The sequence below is a fragment of the Pyrgilauda ruficollis genome, unplaced genomic scaffold (genome assembly GCF_017590135.1).
Source record: "Pyrgilauda ruficollis isolate IOZ18807 unplaced genomic scaffold, ASM1759013v1 scaffold369, whole genome shotgun sequence".
Lineage (NCBI taxonomy): Eukaryota > Metazoa > Chordata > Aves > Passeriformes > Passeridae > Pyrgilauda > Pyrgilauda ruficollis.
Window position 1 is genome coordinate 63369 of NW_024525145.1, and position 16141 is coordinate 79509.

Genomic DNA, 16141 nt, shown 5'->3' on the forward strand with positions numbered 1-16141 from the left:
TGTTGTGTGTCTGCCAGCTGAGCTGTCTGACCTGCACGGACACCGTCAGCTGCACACACTCCCAGGCACCGATCCCATCCTACCCGGGGATCTGGGGGTCTGTGGGGGTCCGTGGATGGATGGCCTGGGAAAGCTCATGGGCAGTTACACAGGAGCTGCTGTTCAAAGCATTCTTCCGGCATTTCCGTAGAGGGTGGTGGTGAGGGCTGGTCTCCAAGCTGCCTCACATGTTGCTCACTCCTGTGTTGCCTGTTTCAGACATAAATGAGCTGAAGGTATTTGTTGACCTGGCCTCTATCTCAGCGGGGGAGAATGACATGGACGTGGACCGTGTGGCCTGTTTCCACGGCGCTGTGCACGGCTACTCCTCCCTGCTCTACGAGCTCCGCCAGGACTCGGGCTTCAAGGACTTCATGAGCTGCTTGCCAAAGCTGTGGCGAGCCCTGGACAGCGATGAGACCCTCCCTGAGAAACTGGTGAGTTCTGCTGGAGCAGGGTCTTTGCATCCTCCTGCCCTTCTGCCTTCCAGAAGTGGCTGGAGGTTGGGCTGCACTGGGCAAAAGGCACCTGTGTGGGGGCATTACTGCTGCTCTTGTTATTGGAGGAAAAACGGCTGATGTTCCCGTCACTGCAGCAACTGTAGCTGGTGTAGCACAGGTTTCTCCAGAGTGCTGTGAGACTTTCCAGCGTGGTGTGTGGCTTGGCTCATGCAGGTCTGATGGTGTGAAAGAGGGAAGGCAGGTGCCTGGGAGCTCTTATCCTTTTGCAGCAGGGCCTGCCTCTGTAGCAAGAGGTGATGGAGCACTGTGGGCTCTGTTCAGCCTCCTATGGAGTGGGTAAGGCAGAGCTGTGCAGAAAGGGCAGGCTGAAGCCAGTACTCATTCCTTTCTTCCTTCCCCATCATGAAACAGCCCAAGCTGTTTGTCCTGGTCAGGTGTAAGCAGAGATCAGATTTCAGAGCAGTCGGGACAGTGCTGTGTTTCTTCTCCCCACAGCGTGCCTCAGCTCAGCACCTGGAGTGGCTAAAGACAGTGAAGGAGAGCCATGGCTCTGTGGAGCTGTCCTCACTGTCCCTGGCAGCTGCCATCAACAGCAGAGGGGTCTATGTGCTGAGGGCACCAGCTGATGGCCAGAAGGTGAGGCTGAGATCACTCAGCTCCCGCTGCCCCTCCTGCCTTGGGGCTGCTGCCCTGGCCTTGGGCAGAACCTCAGCCCCAGCCATGCTGACAGCATCTGCTCTTGGCAGGTCTCCTTGGACAGTGTCCTGCACTTCACCCTCCCAGCGACCTCAGGGGACACTGAGGCCTCCTGGAAGTACTCGCTGGCAGAGCTCCGTGAGCTGCAGAACAAACTGATGCTCATGTCAGCCAAGGGAGAGCAAGGTCTGGAGGTGGAGAGGTTCTCTGAGGTCAGATTCCAAAGCCAGGGGGTAACTGGTTTTGAGCCAGGGCTGGTTTTACCCCTGAGTGTAAGATTCTTAAGGCTGTGGTTGACAGTGGAGTTGCTGGGGGTGGTGGTCCTAGGCACATGGGTGTTCCTGCCTGTGGTTCCTTGCTAAGATGGAACTGAGCTGCAGACAGAAGAGTGAGCTGGTGGCCTTATCCTCTGGCTGCACTGGCGATTGTCCTGGCTGGCAGCATCACTGTAATTTTGTAGCAAGCTGGGAGTTCCTTACTGATTTCCTGGGGCTGGCGCTGTTAAAAAGTCACAGAGAGTCTGTGGTTGCTGTACAAGGCCTGACATACTTTGGGACCAAAGACTTTCTCTTCATTGAATGTCTTTCCAGGGGTTTCATGGCTGAAACTTGCAAATCAGCTTGTTTCTTTCTCCTCTGTCTTCTCACAGGTCTTTTCCAATGTTCAGAGACTTGCCCAGGCCTTTATAGACCTTCACTCAGCTGGGAACATGCTTTTCCGCTCCTGGCTTGCCCAGGTGTATTGTTCACCTCACAGAGAATCCTGTGTTCTTATAGACTTCTCCCTGGGCCCCATCCCAGTGCTGGAAGGGCAAGGGGATATGGCAGCTGTGCTCCCAGCCCTCTGCAAGACCATGGAGAGTTTCCTGGAGAGCTGGAAAAGCTTCATGAATGTCAGGCGACGTGAGCATTTCTATCTGAACTACTACAGCGCGGAGCAGCTGGTGTACCTGTGCTCGGAGCTGGGCCGTGGCAGCCCCAGCCAGGCTGCCCTTATGATGCTCTCCTTCCTCAACCCCCACTGCACTAAGCAGGATGTCCTCACAGCCCTCAGGAGCCAGGGCCCTCCCAGCTCAGGGAAGGCTGCTTCTGACTTCCAAGTGCTGCTGGATGGGGAGAGGGACCTGAGCGCCCAGCTGAAGCGCATCTGGGAGTGCTACATGAGCAGCATGGGCTCCTTCCTCCCCGGCTGCCTGGACATCGACACACTGGGCGTGTGGCTGAAGAACCTGGCCAGCAGTGGCAGGGAATCTGTCACCAGAGACTTCCCTGACGACCTGCTCTGTGTGGGCCAGCCCAACCTCATCACCTGCCCTCGCTCTGAGGTGCTCAGCTCTGCCCTGGCCATTTACATGAACAGCCCCAAGGAGCCCCTTCCCACCTTCGATGAGGTGCTGCTGTGCACGCCCCAGACCAGCGCAGAGCAGGTGGGGCTGTTCCTGCGCAGGTGCCTCATTCCCTGCCAGGGTGGGAACAAGATTTACACCATGCTCTACGCAGATGAGCTGAGCTACGACGTCAGCTGCAGGACAGAGGAGCTGTTTCAGCACCTGCAGTGCTACAACAGCTCCTACAGGCTCATCATCCTGTGCAACTGCGAGCGGGAGAACAGCTACCTACCCTCTGCCTTCAGCCACTACAAGGTGCACATGATTCCCCAGAGGTCACAGGAAGATATCCAGCAGTACCTGCAGCACCACTTCCGAGTGGCTCACCCCTCCAGCTCGGCTGCAGCCGTGTTCAAGGAGCACATGTGTGTTGGGATTGTGTCCTCCAAAAGAGCTGGCATGGGTAAGATGGCATGTGCAGAGTGGGCTCTGCTGAGAGCTCAAAACCAGTGTGGGGTTCACCTTGCCACAATTTGTGTCCAAGACTTAAGTATCTTGGTCAAAAAGAGCAATTCAGACTGGTCAGTGCAGGGAGGTGAAAGCTCAAAGTCACCTGAAGGTGAGGCTGAGATCACTCAGCTCCCGCTGCCCCTCCTGCCTTGGGGCTGCTGCCCTGGCCTTGGGCAGAACCTCAGCCCCAGCCATGCTGACAGCATCTGCTCTTGGCAGGTCTCCTTGGACAGTGTCCTGCACTTCACCCTCCACTGGTCAGTGCAGGGAGGTGAAAGCTCAAAGTCACCTTGTCCCCTGGTTTGACTTTAGAAACAAGCACGAAATAGAAAGATTCAAGTCCTCATAAAGAGTAAAGCTTCTTTCAGGCGGTGGAAGGAAAACAAACCTTATGGTAACAAGAGCAATGTATTGGATTCTAGGCTACAGCTGCGCAAATCAGATTTAGACTTTGTTCTGGGATGCCTTTCAGGAAGCTTCAGAGATTGTAGGGCATGGGGTACTTAAATATTTTATTTCATTCTATTATACTTTTAATGTGATCTATCTTATGTTGATGACTTTGATTCTTGTGGCGTTTTTAATAACAGGGAAATCTCTGTATGTGAAGAGGCTGCATGAGAGACTGCAAAAAGATCAGCCTGACTGCACAGAACTTCTGAAAACCGTCAGACTGATTGAACCAGAAGTGGATGAAGATAAAGTGCTAAAATCTCTCCTGCCTTTTCTGGAGAGAGAACACCAGACAAAGCCCATGATATTCCATTTTGATATCACCTCCTCAGTGAGTACATCCCTCCCACAGCTGCCTTGTCCCACAAGTCCTGTGTGGACCCTTGCAGGAGCTTTCTTTAAAGCTCTTGTTTCTCAACTAGCCGTTTCCCTAGCAAGTGTTCTCTCATTATTGTGTAAGTAACGCAAATACCATCAAGGTGATTGAACTCTGGAAGAGAAGTTCTGCCTAGAGAAGCTGTAGAGTGTCCACCTTGGAGATGTTAAAAACCTGACCGAATGTGGCCCTGAGCAGCCTGTTCTAGCTGGGCCTGCTTTAAGCAGAGAGCCTTCCCACCTTCAACTGTTCTGTGATTCTGTCAAGTTGTGGGGGGTAAATAAAGAGGAAATGCCTTGGTATCTCTCCTTGTGATAGGTGCAGCGTGGAATTCCAGAGTTTCTCTTCAAGCTGTTGGTTTTGCAGTACCTGACAGATAATAATGGCAGCCAGGGGGTAACTGGTTTTGAGCCAGGGCTGGTTTTACCCCTGAGTGTAAGATTCTTAAGGCTGTGGTTGACAGTGGAGTTGCTGGGGGTGGTGGTCCTAGGCACATGGGTGTTCCTGCCTGTGGTTCCTTGCTAAGATGGAACTGAGCTGCAGACAGAAGAGTGAGCTGGTGGCCTTATCCTCTGGCTGCACTGGCGATTGTCCTGGCTGGCAGCATCACTGTAATTTTGTAGCAAGCTGGGAGTTATGTGGCTACGGCAGAAGTGTCATTTGTATATCATTGAAATCCTGGAGGTGTCCCCAGTGCCAAAGACAGCAGCCAGATCTGTACGTACCAGCAATGCTCCTTTCCTGGGAATTTCTCAGTCACTTTGCACATGTTTGTACGTAGCTGTGGTGAGTTGTAGAGACTGTAACTGTAAACACAGCACAGAGTTCCGTGTTTCATTGGGAGTGTGCTGTATCCCATAACGAACTGGTGTCCCTGGTGTTGTGACATTTACACCAGACAGAGACAGCAAATTAGGCCTGTCTGGTTTCCTTGGGTTGGTGATTTCTGAAGGCCTGTTAATCCAAGCCTCACTGCCCCCACTGTAATGTTTATAGGAAATATAAAAATGCAAAATCTAATCTCCCTCATGTTAATTTGTGTGTTTGAAAGTAGGGAAATATTTATATGCAGCTGTAAGAGCAGAATGTAGAAGTGACTGGAATAAATACCGGCAGTTTCATGGGTTTTGTTTTCTTTGAAGTAGCCCTGAGAAGGGGCTGGAGGCGATGCCAGGCTCATGTTCCTGGAAGAGAAATGTAGGTGGGAATAGGATTCCTTGGTGCACTTTAAGTGGAAGAAGGGATGCACGGGGAAAAGGCTGGCTCCTGTTCCCAGGTCTGTAGTTTTAGGCAAGGAGGTTTTTAAGAACAGATTAACTAAGCTGATGAAGATTGAGGCTACAGCTCTGTGATGACCTTTTTTTTTTCTTTTGTCCAGACGTCAGTGCACCAGAAGTATCACTTCTTGGATGTGTTCCCTAAAATAACGTGCAAGTCTCCCAAAGAAGTGCTAGAAGTGGAGACACTTGAGAACCATTCTGGGGATGTGGGAATGGACGAGGAGGAATTTTGCAGTGAGGCTTTTCAGAGACCCTTCCAGTATCTGAAGAGGTTTGACCAGGGCCGTGACCTGGACACGTTCTGGTACAAGGCACTCTCGGTGGAAGGCAGCCATAAAGAATGTCTGCAGCTCTTCCTTCTGCACTGCGGGGTCGTGGATCCCTCCTGGGCAGAGCTCCGCAACTTCACCTGGTTCCTCAACATTCAGTTGAGAGACTGTGAGGCTTCTGTCTTTTGCAGTCCTGGCTGTGTTGGGGACATTTTGAATGGGTTCAAGAACTTTGTGGTTGGCTTTATGATTTTAATGGCGCGGGATTTTGCGACGCCCTCCCTGAGCATTTCCGACCAGAGTTCAGGAAGACAATCCTCCCACCTGGAGAACGTCGCAGAGGAAGATCTGTTTCCTTTCCACATCAGGAAGAAGTGGGAGTCAGAGCCTCATCCCTACCTGTTTTTCAATGAGGATCGTGTGTCCATGACATTCATTGGTTTCCACTTCCATCGGACCAGAAATCACATTGATGCCATCAATCCTCTGAATGGGAATGTCATCAAGAAGAACATCATGACTGCCCAGCTGTACCAGGGCTTGTTACTGCAGAGGGTTCCCTTCAACGTGCCCTTTGATCAGCTGACCCGCAAAGAGAAGCTCGAGAGGCTCTGCATGGTGCTGGGGCTCCCCAGAGTGTTTGACCCCGACAAGACGTACGAGCTCACCACAGACAACGTGCTGAAAATCTTGGCCATAGAGATGCGATTCCGCTGCAACATCCCGGTGGTCATCATGGGAGAAACAGGCTGTGGGAAAACCAGGCTGGTGAAGTTCCTGTGCCAGTTACGCAGAGGATCTGTAAAGGTGGAGAACATGAAACTTGTCAAGGTTCATGGAGGCACCACTGCAGAAATGATCTATGCCAGGATCAGAGAAGCAGAAGCCCTGGCTAAATCCAACAAGGAGCAGCACGGGTTGGACACCATCCTCTTTTTCGACGAAGCCAACACGACAGAGGCCGTGAGCAGCATCAAGGAGGTTCTGTGTGACCACACGGTGCAGGGGGAGCCTTTGGCCTCTGGCTCTGGCCTGCAGATCATCGCAGCCTGCAATCCCTACCGGAAGCACACGGACAGAATGATTGAACGCCTGGAGCTGGCTGGACTGGGCTACCGGGTGAAGGCTGACAACACCCAGGAGAAGCTGGGATCCATCCCACTGAGACAGCTCGTGTACCGGGTGCATGCGCTCCCGCCCAGCATGATCCTGCTGGTGTGGGACTTTGGGCAGCTCAACAACCACATGGAGAAGAAGTACATCCAGCAGATCGTGCAGCGCGTGGCGGAGCAGCTGCCCATGGCCAAGGACGAGGTGAGGATGGTCACAGAGGTGCTCTTTGCCTCCCAGCAGTACATGAGGCAGACGGATGATGAGTGCAGCTTTGTCAGCCTGCGGGATGTGGAGCGCTGCATGGAGGCGTTCAAGTGGTTTTACAGGCACAGCCATATGCTGCTGAGGGAGCTGGAGAAGTGCCTGGCTGAGAGGAAAGCTCCCAAGGGCGGTGGTGACAGAAACGGTGTCATCTGGTCCTTGGTGCTGGCGGTTGGGGTCTGCTACCACGCGTCCCTGGAAAGGAAGGAGCCATACAGGACTGCCATCAGCCAGGTCCTCCCAAAGCCTTACAATACCCAGAAAAAGATTTTGGAAGAAATCTCCCTGATACAGGACTTATTCCTGAGTGGGGTGCCACTCCGGGATACCATAGCAAGGAACTTGGCCTTGAAGGAAAATGTCTTCATGATGGTCATCTGTATTGAGCTGAAAATCCCTCTTTTTCTGGTTGGGAAGCCTGGGAGCTCCAAATCCCTGGCAAAAACCATCGTGGCTGATGCTATGCAGGGCCAAGCAGCTCATTCTGATCTGTTCAAGGACCTGAAGCAGATCCATCTTGTGTCTTTTCAGTGCAGCCCTCTCTCCACTCCAGAGGGAATCATAGGCACTTTCAAGCACTGTGCTCGATTCCAGGAAGGGAAGAACTTGGAGGAGTATGTATCAGTGGTGGTTTTGGATGAGATTGGGCTGGCAGAAGACTCTCCCAAAATGCCCTTGAAGACTTTGCATCCACTTTTGGAGGATGGCTGCGTAGATGATGTCCCTGATCCTCACAAAAAGGTTGGTTTCATCGGGATTTCCAACTGGGCTTTGGACCCTGCTAAGATGAATCGAGGCATCTTTGTGTCTCGTGGAGACCCCAGCAGAGAGGAGCTCATCGAGAGCGCGAAGGGCATTTGCTGCTCGGCACGAGGGGCTCTGCAGAAGGTCGAACAGTATTTCCATCACTTTGCAGATGCATATGAAAACATTTGCAAGGCCCAAGACAGGGAGTTCTTTGGCCTGCGTGACTACTACAGCCTCATAAAGATGTTTTTTGCCTTAGCTAAGAGCTCCAGAAAGGACCCCACACCTCAGGACATTGCCACAGTGGTTCTTCGTAACTTTGGTGGCAAAGATGATGTCGATGCCTTGGAAATATTCACTTCCAAGTTGCCAGAAAAAGGGGAGATACAGGCTTGTGATATCAGTAGGATAGAGCTGATCCGACAGAACATTTACAGCAGTGCTGAGGATGGGGACTGCAGGTACCTGCTTGTGTTGACTGAGAACTATGCGGCGCTGCAGATCCTCCAGCAGACTTTTTTCACTGCCCGACAGCAGCCAGAAATCATCTTTGGCTCCAGTTTTCCTAAGGACCAAGAATACACCCAGATATGCAGGAACATCAACCGGGTGAAGGTCTGCATGGAAACTGGCCAGATGGTTGTGCTTCTCAACTTGCAGAACCTCTACGAGAGCCTCTACGATGCCCTCAACCAGTACTACGTGTACCTGGCTGGGCAGAAGTACGTGGATTTGGGGCTGGGCACACACCGGGTGAAGTGCCGGGTGCACCCCAAGTTTCGCCTGATCGTCATCGAGGAGAAGGAGGTGGTGTACAAGCACTTCCCCATCCCGCTGATCAACCGGCTGGAGAAGCACTACCTGGACATCAGCACCGTGCTGGACAAGGGCCAGAGGGAGGCCATGCAGGAGCTGGAGCGATGGGTGCAGGAGTTCGCGGTGGTCAACACGGAGGAGCTCTACATCGGTCAGCAGCAGTACAGCCCTGCAGACGCGTTTGTGGGCTACCATGCCAACGCCTGCGCCTCGCTGGTGCTGCAGGGCACGCAGCGCCTGCGCCCGGCCTGTGCCCCCGCCGAGCTCCTGCCCCGCGTCACCGAGCAGGCGCGGCTGGCCCTGCTCAACTGTGCCACCCCCGACGCCGTCATCCGCCTCCGCAACTCCATGGGGGAGTTCATGGCGCACTCCCTGGCCCACACCTACTTCAGGCAGCAGCAGCACACCTCCTTCGCTGACTTCCTCAGTGCACACGTGGGTGCAGGGGCTGGGCCCCAGACCGCCTTCACCGAGGTGAGGCTGGGGTGCTGCCAGCCCTCCTGACCCCACTCAGCTCCGTGCCAGGGCTGCAGCATGGCACTGCCTGTGTGTGCCACACCAGCAGAGCTGGGTGCTGGCACATAAATGTTGATTTTGGGGCACAGTGCAGCTCTGCAGCAGACTGGCAGCCCTGCGAGCACAGGTGGGTCTGTGCTGCATTGCTGCCCCTCTTTCCCCAGGTCACCACCTTCTCACGGCTGCTCACCAGTGCTGATGCTGCCTGCCTGGAGAGGGAGGTGCAGGGCAAGGCCCAGAGGCCCCAGATCCTGTTCCTGCAGCAGTTTGACACGGAGTACTCCTTCCTGAAGTGCATCCGGTGAGTCTGGGCCGATGTTTTCCTGCTTGGAATGGGCTTCAGCTGTGTGGAAGGTGCATGGGCAGAGCATTCGGAATAGCACATATGGAAAAGGGAGGCTGTGCTGGCAGTGGGCTGGCTCTGCCCAGATATCTGCTGATAAGGGACAAACCTTGTCAGCTCCATCACATGAAATGGGATTTCGTGGTTTTCTCTCTCCTTCTGCAGCAGCCAAAGCTAATGTGGAGTGGCTGGTTCTGTGGTCTCTAATGTTTGATCTTTATACTTAGTAACTTTCATTAAATCTCTTTTCACTCTTCAGCGATTTCCTGGATTCCACTTCAGGAAATAAAGTCCTCATTGTTCAGACAGACTTTGAAGATGGCTCTAAGGATGCCCAGCTCATCACCTCAGCCAGGTGAGTGCAGTGTGGAATGGTTCAGTTCTGCCTGGCCACTCCTCTCTGTGTTTGGTTATTGGTCCTGTTTGGGGATCTCACACTCAGGAATTTGCAGAATTTATACTGTAGCAGAATGGATCTAAATGCATGGATTGTATTTCAAATAATCCATATCCCAAGTCAGAATAAGCGAAACTGGTTGAAATGAGCAGATAATCCCCTTTGTAGTGTGAATTCTGGCCACTGCCTGCAGAAGTCCTGAAGGGCTGAGGGTCATGGGATAATTCAGGACACAGCTGGAGGTGGCAGCTCAGCACCACAGCTGGGAGGAAGGAGTGGGAGTCACCTGTGTCTGTTCTGGGAGAGGACACGTGTCCTCTCTGAAGAGAGACCTGTGGCCATGGGCCTCTGTGTGCCTTTGCTCTGCCAGCAGCATTTCCTCTTTGCTGCAGATACACTGTTGTCAATGAGATCAACAAGGTGGACCTGGGGGAGGTCTCTGTCTTTGTTTACTTTATCATGAAGCTTTCCCGGCTGGAAGGAGGAACATCTTACATGGGATTCCATGGAGGTGCGTGTGCCCATCAGTCCATCTTCACTCTTCAGCTGCCTTCAGGCAATCATTTCTCTTGCTCATTCTTCCTTTAAATGCTGAAAACCTGGACTCAGTGTGTCCTGTGGGTTGTCAGAGCTGCTTCCCTGTCCCACAGGGCTGCCCAGGGGATCAGTACCTGGCAGTCCTGGCTGGGAGCACCTTGCCTTGCCTGCTGACAGACAGGTCCCCTCTCCAGTCAGCTGAAGAGCAGCGCACAGCCACAAGGGTAACTCTGTGGATGTCTTGTCCTCCAGGCAAGAGGAGGCTCTGGAGCAGGTGCTGATGTGTCCAGCAAAGTTCCTTTGGGTCTGGGGGCTTCTGAGAGCCTCAGAACCTTGGAACTGTCAGGCAGGGATGTGTGCAGCAGCAGGTTCTGAGGGCATTGTGCTTTCCCCTCTTACAGCAAGAGGTGAGAGTTAGTAACCTCTGAAGGTAACCCCAGGGGCTGGCAGGTATTTCTGGGGGAGCTCTTCTGGAAGAACAAGCTGCAGGCTGGGAGTGATTCCTTGTTCTGTGCCTGTAGGGCTGTGGCAGTCGGTGCACATCGACGACCTCCGCAGGTCCAAGGACATGATCTCTGACTTGACAGTCCTGCAGAACCTCACCATCAGCCAGGTGTTCTCTCAGGATCCAGGTGCAACCAGAGGTGAGCTGTGTGCTGGGGAAAGGGGGAGCTGTGGCTCCAGATTGGTACTACAGGAACTAATGCATGGCACAATGTATCTGATGACTTTCCTTGCTCAGCACCCGGTTTTGTGGGGGTCACCACCTGGCTCCCAACTTGTATTTAATTCATTACTACAACTTCAGGTCATCAAGCAAGTTAATTTGGTATTTTTCCCTTTTCTTTTTGACAAAAATGTGGCATTTGCACTGCTCAGCAGCCTGAGTGTTCTGTCCCAGCACAGGAGGTAGCAAATGCATGGCAGAGACTGACAAGGATCTTTCTTTCCCCTTACTCTCTTTCCTTTCACCACACTGCCTGACAGGAGTCAGGGAAAGCTTAAGCATTAGCTCAGTGTCACATTTCTTCCAGCTCTTGCTGCATGAAGCCTGAGAGCCTGAGCAGCTGTAGCTGTGTTTGAGGTGAATCTCAGCTACTCATGCAGGTGCTAATGGATCTCTGACAGATGTTCTGCTGCTCTGGGATGCAGTTGCTAAAATAAACTCTCATCTGACTGATGGAGGGTGCACTGCTGCTTTCTAACAAAAATTCTGCACCTTAGCTGCAGCTCTGCCTGCCAATGGAGAAGCACAGCAGGAGGAGGTGGAGGTTGGAGCACCAGTGCCAGGAGCAGAGCACCATGAGGTCAGTTCAGAATACATTTGTTTGCCTCTCAGCTGTCACTGTGGCTCTCTGCTTTGTCATCCATGGGTGCAACCCACCATTTGTGTTTCCCTTCACCTGAAACCAATCAGCAATATTTGCGTCATTGATGTTACTGATCAGATACAAGTTCCTCCTCCCCACTACCCAGTGAAAATCAGCATCACTAAAGAAATAAACCATTCTAAGGACCCTATAATTCCTTAGTAATTTTGTTCTTCTGATTTTTAAAAGTCAGCTCTAAGAGTTTCTATTGCCTTTCTCCCCCTGGAGGTGGGAGCTGTGGTCCTGAGCCTCACTCCAGCTGTGTGCTCTGAGGTGGAGCTGGAGCTGGCTTAGGACTTGGTTGTGCTGCAGCCACATTCACACTGCCTCATGTGCCCCTGGCAGCCTCAGCTGGACATGCCCAGCACCAGGGACATGGAGCATTTCCTAGGAAGGGCAGATTTTCCCTGGTCACATTGATTATTTCCATTTTTTCTTTCAAACTGCTGAATCTTTCCCCTGCAGCAATCTCAACTCAGCACAAATGCTGTCTCACAGGCCAGTTTGAAAGGGCCACAGAAGTTGCATCATGTTCTTGACAGCAAAAGAGCTGAGAATTGCAGCCTGAGCTGAGGGAAGCTGGGAACAGGGATGCTAGGCAGCAGGCCCTTTGTGGGAGCCCTGGAAACCTTTCAAGGGAGTGTGCTGGGGACAGGAGGGTCACTCCAGGGGAATGACCTTGTTTCCTGGGCAGGATGAGATCCTGGACACCACGGTGCTGCTGAGGACCTGTGTGCAGAGTGCTGTGGGCATGCTGCGGGACCAGAACGAGGACCTGAGCCGGAGCAGGAGGCGAATTGAGATTCTGCTTGGCCTTTTCTCCAAAGAGGATGAGCTGAAAGGTGTGTGCTGCAGGGAGTCCCTGGACATTTGGGGACCACCAAAACAGTCAGTCAGCTCACTGGGGATGCAGAAGTCCTTGCTGTGGTGCAGGCAAGGGGGCTTTCCCAAGAATATGTGTCCGTGCTGCAGTGTTGGTGGGTGTAGGGCTTTTGTTCTGTTTAAGTGGTGGCTTTTTCTCTCACTGTACTGGCTGTTTTTTCCCCCTTTCCCCTGCAGCAATCTCAACTCAGCACAAATGCTGTCTCACAGGCCAGTTTGAAAGGGCCACAGAAGTTGCATCATGTTCTTGACAGCAAAAGAGCTGAGAATTGCAGCCTGAGCTGAGGGAAGCTGGGAACAGGGATGCTAGGCAGCAGGCCCTTTGTGGGAGCCCTGGAAACCTTTCAAGGGAGTGTGCTGGGGACAGGAGGGTCACTCCAGGGGAATGACCTTGTTTCCTGGGCAGGATGAGATCCTGGACACCACGGTGCTGCTGAGGACCTGTGTGCAGAGTGCTGTGGGCATGCTGCGGGACCAGAACGAGGACCTGAGCCGGAGCAGGAGGCGAATTGAGATTCTGCTTGGCCTTTTCTCCAAAGAGGATGAGCTGAAAGGTGTGTGCTGCAGGGAGTCCCTGGACATTTGGGGACCACCAAAACAGTCAGTCAGCTCACTGGGGATGCAGAAGTCCTTGCTGTGGTGCAGGCAAGGGGACTTTCCCAAGAATATGTGTCCGTGCTGCAGTGTTGGTGGGTGTAGGGCTTTTGTTCTGTTTAAGTGGTGGCTTTTTCTCTCACTGTACTGGCTGTTTTTTCCCCCCACTTGGCCAATTATTGGAAAAATGGTCAAATGCTGTGCTTGGTGGGATATTTGGGTCCAAGCTAATAGAAGAGAAAACACAAGTTCCCTGTTGTTTTGTAGCCTCTTTCCTGAAGATAACCAAGGTTCGTCTCTCCAGCCTGTTGAAGAAGCAAGAAGAAAATTCCCTTCACCCAAAAAACTGGGTGCTTCGGGAAGCTTCCAACCTCACTGCTCTGCAGGAGGCAGGTTCCTTCAGGTGAGGATAGCAGCACTGCCTTGTCACTTGCAGCTTTCCAGGAAGGGTCTGCAAGTGGCACCTGTGCAGCAGAGACAGCAGCTTTGTGTTATCTCAGCATTTGCAGTGTCAGTCTCCAGTCTGTGGTAGAAACTCTCGGGAGGCAATTTTAGCCTGTCCTGGGGAAGGGTGAGTTAGAGCTGAAGGGGTTGTACTGGGACAGGGATGCACAAGTGCTTGAGTGGAACAGTGGGATACAGGTGAGCCAGGAGTGAGAGAAGTGCAGGGATTTTTTGTTGATGGTATTCTTTCCCATAAAGGCAGCATTAGGATTCTGTCACATACCAGAATACTGACATGTGACAGAATTAGTTACTCAGGGCAGGCACGTCCTGTTTTGCTGATGTCATTGCTCACATTTCCTCTGGGTTTCTCCATCTCTCTCTTCCCAAAGGCACACCCTGTGGAAGCGAGTGCAGAAGGTGGTCACTCCCTTCCTGGCTCTCCTGATTGCTGTCATAGACAGGAATGGCAATCTGGAGCTGCTGGTCAGGTCAGGAGCAAACTGGGTGACAAAGCTGTGGATGTTCATCTTCAATGACACCAAATTCCTGAGTGCAGGGAAGAACAGGTGAGCCCGGGGGAGCAGCAGCAGGGCTGGTCTGGGCTGGGTTGGCAGCACTGGGAGCAGCCCAGCACTGGCTCTAACCCCCCGAGGCAGAGGGATGTTGTTTGTTGGCTGCTCCAGGAGGGCAGCAGGGCACTGTTCATAGTTCAGCCGGTTCTTCTCAGAGTCCTGCAGTTCCCTCCCTTCCCTCTCCCCTCCCTCATAGGGCTCAGTTGCTTTCTGCAGCCCTCTGCCTCTGTTGTCTGCACTGTGCTTCCCTGACAAAAGCCCTGTGCCTTAATGACCTTTTAACTGCCCAGCCCTCAGCCAGAGATAATCGTGGTGCAGAACAACATGATGGTATCTGCTGATGCTGGGAATGAGATACCCTTCAGCTGGAGGATAAAGGAGTATCTGGAAGAGATGTGGTTGGAGGCTCAGTACATCCAAAACACTGAAGGTGAGAGCCTGGCTTCAGCATCTCCATCCACTGCCCTTTGAGCTCTGGTTTGTCATTGCTGTGCCCCTCCTGTCACTGCAGTCACCTTCAGTCCCTCTGTGCTCCTGTGAGCCAGCAGAGTTCTGTGCAGGCAGCTTTTCTTTGTGCTTCTTACCATTCATCTTTCTCTCCTTGCATTCAAAGTGCTGTGGAGCAGCCAAGAGTTAATGACAAGGTGAGAATCCAGAAATACGACACGGTGCTGGGCTGACAAGGCTTGGCCTGAGTCCCTCCTCAGTGCTCTGGATGCATCAGTGCTGGATGCATCAGTGATTAATGAGGTGTCAGTGTCTCTAGGATAGATGCTGTTTCAAAACCAGCTTCTTCCTAACATCTAGCTTTTCTCTGCATCCTCATTTTCCAGGCCATGCTGAGAAGTTTGTGGAATACTTCCAGAAAACTGCCCTGGGAAAATTCATCTCTGCTCTGACTGGGGAAGAAAGGCAGTTGCTCTTTGAGTGCTACATCAGAGACTTTGTTGTCTTGACCATTGGTGTGTCCTCCCAGGAGCAGCTGCAGGTCAGGGGCTGGAAACCCTTTGAATGGGGAGAAGAGTGTGATGCCTCGGAATGCGTCCTTCTGAATCAGTCCTGCCTTGGGGAAAATGCCCCTCTGAGACAGTTGCCCAAGAACAAGGGAACCCCAGAGCAGACTACTGGACACTGGGATCACTCAGAAAGGCAGCACCTGTATAAATTGGCACATTTAAGGCTGTCTTTGTAGGGAAGTGATTCTCATCTTTCAGAGAATTTTTCCAGGCTTTCCAGTACAAGATGAGTTATAAAAGTACTTTCTCACCTTTTGTTTTCTGTGTCCCATCCCTGCAGTGTCTGCGTGCGGCGTTCCTGTCTTGGGTTAAGGAGTGGATGGCAGAGTCCCCCTGGACAAAGGAGCTGGTGCCCTCCCTGCCCTGGGCCCACCTGGCACACAACCAGTTCAAGAGCCGCCTGCAGAACTTCTCCAGGATCCTGGCTGTGTACCCCTGTGTGACTGGCTACCTCCTGACCCCACATGAATGCAGAATTCCATGCTCTGAGATGGTAGAGTCACTCCCTCAGCCCTGGCAGGGAGCTCTGTCTGCACTGCTCTTCAGTCTCCTTTGGATTTCAGCCACAGCAGAGGGGGAAGCACAGGCTGGGGTTCCTCAGAATTGGGAATGATCTACTGTGCTCTTATTGCTACAAGCAGGTTTTAAAATAGTTTTCTCTGCTTTTGCGTTAGACATGCTAATGAGCCAAGCCACAAACATGAGAATCGTAGAGCTTAAAGAAATCAAGTAGGACATTATTCAGTAGAACATGTGGTGTAGCAAGCCAGACTGAGAGCCCTAGGTCCATAAATAATTCTGAAATGCAGCTGTTGTTACCCCTGTCCCCGTGTGTGTGCAGGATCTGGACGTGCTGGCTGCCATGGCGTGTGCTGAGGAGCTAAAGAATCTGGTGAGGACAGCCTCCCCCGAGCTCTGGCTGCAGAGAGTGAAGAACCTCCACATGCCCATTGAATTCCTGTGCAAAGAGGAGGGTGCCCAGTGTAGGGGCAGCCACCGCCATCAGCTGCTGAGGGAGCTCAGGTAGGTACCAAGCTCTGCTCACAGCCCTGCTCTTTGCCTGGAGGTTCTCTGGGGCATTGGAGCAGCCATAAGCTGTTCTGGTGCTGCTTTTCTCAG

The 16141-nt window shown here is 52.6% G+C and overlaps 1 protein-coding gene across 1 annotated transcript in view; it reads left to right on the forward strand.

Moving 5' to 3' along the window:
• The window catches only part of LOC121358019 (E3 ubiquitin-protein ligase RNF213-like), a gene marked incomplete at its 3' end in the record, with an annotated part of 35529 nt that extends 19484 nt beyond the window's left edge, over nucleotides 1-16045 (forward strand). The window contains exons 21-41 of the mRNA XM_041475856.1: nucleotides 259-476; nucleotides 996-1136; nucleotides 1247-1408; nucleotides 1846-2986; nucleotides 3624-3817; nucleotides 4181-4250; nucleotides 4497-4579; nucleotides 5241-8822; nucleotides 9029-9165; nucleotides 9467-9562; nucleotides 9997-10115; nucleotides 10663-10785; nucleotides 11366-11448; nucleotides 12206-12403; nucleotides 12800-12947; nucleotides 13255-13390; nucleotides 13824-14000; nucleotides 14297-14436; nucleotides 14840-14994; nucleotides 15303-15515; nucleotides 15864-16045. Of these exons, the coding sequence (XP_041331790.1) occupies nucleotides 259-476; nucleotides 996-1136; nucleotides 1247-1408; nucleotides 1846-2986; nucleotides 3624-3817; nucleotides 4181-4250; nucleotides 4497-4579; nucleotides 5241-8822; nucleotides 9029-9165; nucleotides 9467-9562; nucleotides 9997-10115; nucleotides 10663-10785; nucleotides 11366-11448; nucleotides 12206-12403; nucleotides 12800-12947; nucleotides 13255-13390; nucleotides 13824-14000; nucleotides 14297-14436; nucleotides 14840-14994; nucleotides 15303-15515; nucleotides 15864-16045 (7498 nt within the window). The remainder of the gene's footprint in view (nucleotides 1-258; nucleotides 477-995; nucleotides 1137-1246; nucleotides 1409-1845; nucleotides 2987-3623; nucleotides 3818-4180; nucleotides 4251-4496; nucleotides 4580-5240; nucleotides 8823-9028; nucleotides 9166-9466; nucleotides 9563-9996; nucleotides 10116-10662; nucleotides 10786-11365; nucleotides 11449-12205; nucleotides 12404-12799; nucleotides 12948-13254; nucleotides 13391-13823; nucleotides 14001-14296; nucleotides 14437-14839; nucleotides 14995-15302; nucleotides 15516-15863) is intronic.
• Nucleotides 16046-16141: the final 96 nt, after the last annotated feature.